The following is a 2,982-nucleotide window of genomic DNA, read 5'->3' as shown; positions in this document are numbered from 1 at the left end:
CAGCGCCCGATGGCCCTGCAGAGCTCTTCTCCGAGTGCTACAGCAACAGCGAGGACTGCGCCTTCGCCCTGCTGGTGCGGCGGAACCACAGCTGGGGCAAGACCACCTGCCTGCACCTGGCCGCCGAGGCCGACGCCAAGGCCTTCTTTGCCCATGATGGTGTGCAGGTGAGTGGGCGGCCGGTAGGGCTGGGCCCCGCACACCGCCAGGCGCCCTCCGCCTCTGTAATTCCCACCCTTCGCCACCGTGGCCGTCCCAGCCATGTGTCCCAGCAGTGCTGCGGCTTCCTCCCCGGGCACACCTGGCCCCTCGCCCCACCTGGGGTCTCAGCGGACATCCTCGGCTCAGACCCCCTGACCCCTGAGCGCTGCCCTCCCCTTACCCCCAGGCCCACCCCAGCACTAAACCCTCATGGGATGCTTAGCCCCTTAAGAATGTGTTCCCGCCAGACCCCTCCCAAGTGCAGGTGGAGAGCAACGGGTTGTAGCAGGCACTTGGACGGGCATCCTGGCCCTGGTGGCGTGGTATGGAGGTGGGCCAGCAGCCACCTGTCTTGCAGGCCTTCCTGACGCAGATCTGGTGGGGGGACATGGCCACGGGCACACCCATCCTGCGTCTGCTGGGTGCCTTCATCTGCCCTGCTCTCCTCTACACCACCCTCATCACCTTCAGGTACACCCAGGGGCTGCCCTGGGCTCCTCAGGTGTGGGCAGGTGTCTCGCGTCCCCCTGCTGGGCATCCCCGTGGCCCTCCCCGCACAGCCTCCACGCACAGCCGGGCTCTGCCCTCATCCTTCTTGGTGCAGGCGGCAGGCTCCTTGCTGGTGGGTGTGCAGGGCCCTCAGGGTACCTCTGGGGGCCTCCTGGGCCTGAGCATCCCCTGCCCCACAGCGAGGATGCCCCACTGAGGGCAGGTCCGGAGGCCTTGCGGGAGCTGGACAGCCTGGACGCAGAGAGGAACCTGCTCAGCAGCCCCGGCAGCTGGTACGAGGCCATGGCAGGCGAGGGGTCCACGGGCGGGCAGCAGGCAGCAGGCTGAGGGCTCCATGGGGCACCCACCCCCCTCTCACCACCGGGGCCTCCTTTGCGGCACAGGGTGGACCAGCCAGAGGAGGTGCCTGGGGCTGTGCACGGCCACCGTGGGCCACAGGCTGCCTTCCTGCTCACACGCTGGCGGAAGTTCTGGGGTGCACCTGTGACCGTGTTCCTGGGGAACGTGGTCATGTACTTCGCCTTTCTCTTCCTGTTCACCTACGTCCTGCTGGTGGACTTCCAGCCACCACCCCAGGGGCCCTCAGGAGCCGAGATCACTCTCTACTTCTGGGTTTTTACGCTGGTGCTGGAGGAGATTCGGCAGGTCGGTTTGGGGCTGGGCCTGTCCGCTTGGGCCACAGCTCCTCAGCTACAAAACAGGCAGCAGCGTGAGGGGCCCCCGTCCTCCCTGACATCTGAGCCTTGTCCCTGGGCATAGATTGACCCCTGATCCTAACTCTAGACTGAGCCCTGATCCTAACTCCAGACTGAGCCTTGAGCCCTGATCCCAACTCCAGACTGAGCCCCGATCCCAATTCCAGACTGAGCCCTGAACCCAATTCCAGACTGAGCCCTGAACCCTGATCCCAACTCCAGAATGAGCCCCGATCCCAATTCCAGACTGAGCCCTGAACCCTGATCCCAACTCTAGACTGAGCCCTGAACCCTGATCCCAACTCCAGAATGAGCCCCGATCCCAATTCCAGACTGAGCCCTGAACCCAATTCCAGACTGAGCCCTGAACCCTGATCCCAACTCTAGACTGAGCCCTGAACCCTGATCCCAACTCCAGACTGAGCCCTGAACCCTGATCCCAACTCTAGACTGAGCCCTGATCCCAACTCTAGACTCAGCCCTGATCCCAACTCCAGACTGAGCCCTGAACCCTGATCCCAATTCCAGACTGAGCCCTGAACCCTGATCCCAACTCTAGACTGAGCCCTGATCCCAACTCCAGACTGAGCCTGTCTCCCCAGAATCTGAACCCTGACCCTGATCATTGACTGAGAGTGAACAATGATCCTGGACCCTCATCACAGAGTTCCCTGATCCCATGTCCAGATTGACTTTAGCCCTTATCCCACATTCAGCCCTGATGCTATCTCTAACTGATCTCCAGTCCTAATCAAACTGAGCCTTGATTCCTGATCAAAGGCTGAGCCCTGATCCCGGATGATCCCAGCCTGGTCTGGGCAGGGGTGTCCCCAGCCAGAGGTGGGAGCCCAGGCAGCAGTAAGAGGACTGTCTGCCTCTCCACCAGGGCTTCTTCACGGATGAGGACATGCACCTGGTAAAGAAATTCACGCTGTACGTGGAGGACAACTGGAACAAGTGTGACATGGTGGCCATCTTCCTGTTCATTGTTGGTGTCACCTGCAGGTCTGTGTGGCCTGCAGGAGCAGCTGCAGGGGGCTGGGCATGCCGTCCACGGGCCTGGAGCCAGGCCACCTTCTGCATGAAGCTGCTTGGGCCTCGGGAATTGGGCTTTGCTCTGGCTGGCCCCTTGGCCAGCGCGTGCCCTTGGGGCTTTCTGGCAGCTCAGCCTCATGTCCCCAGGGTGCTGCCCTCAGTGTTCGAGGCCGGCCGCGCGGTGCTGGCCATTGACTTCATGGTGTTCACGCTGCGGCTCATCCACATCTTCGCCATCCACAAGCAGCTGGGCCCCAAGATCATCATCGTGGAGCGCATGGTGAGCCCCGCGACTCCGCCCCCCACCCCCCATCCCCCCCTTCCCGGCTAACGCGCCTCTCCCGCCCCGAGATGAAGGACGTCTTCTTCTTCCTCTTCTTCCTGAGCGTGTGGCTCGTGGCCTATGGCGTGACCACGCAGGCCCTGCTGCACCCGCATGACGGCCGCCCCGAGTGGATCTTCCGGCGAGTCCTCTACCGGCCCTACCTGCAGATCTTTGGGCAGATCCCTCTGGATGAGATCGATGGTGCCGGCCGGGGCG

At 63.0% G+C, this 2,982-nt stretch overlaps 1 protein-coding gene across 1 annotated transcript in view; it reads left to right on the top strand.

The window, feature by feature from the left end:
* The window catches only part of TRPM5 (transient receptor potential cation channel subfamily M member 5), a 22,216-nt gene that overhangs the window by 12,972 nt on the left and 6,262 nt on the right, over positions 1–2,982 (top strand). Inside the window, exons 12-18 of the mRNA XM_004389435.1 lie at positions 22–167; positions 560–672; positions 891–983; positions 1,095–1,356; positions 2,293–2,411; positions 2,589–2,721; positions 2,793–2,967. Coding sequence (XP_004389492.1) covers positions 22–167; positions 560–672; positions 891–983; positions 1,095–1,356; positions 2,293–2,411; positions 2,589–2,721; positions 2,793–2,967 — 1,041 coding nt within the window. The remainder of the gene's footprint in view (positions 1–21; positions 168–559; positions 673–890; positions 984–1,094; positions 1,357–2,292; positions 2,412–2,588; positions 2,722–2,792; positions 2,968–2,982) is intronic.

This window comes from Trichechus manatus, unplaced genomic scaffold, assembly GCF_000243295.1.
Source record: "Trichechus manatus latirostris isolate Lorelei unplaced genomic scaffold, TriManLat1.0 scaffold00244, whole genome shotgun sequence".
Lineage (NCBI taxonomy): Eukaryota > Metazoa > Chordata > Mammalia > Sirenia > Trichechidae > Trichechus > Trichechus manatus.
The sequence above is the reverse complement of the archived record's forward strand: the minus strand, read 5'-3'. Positions and strand labels throughout refer to the sequence as shown.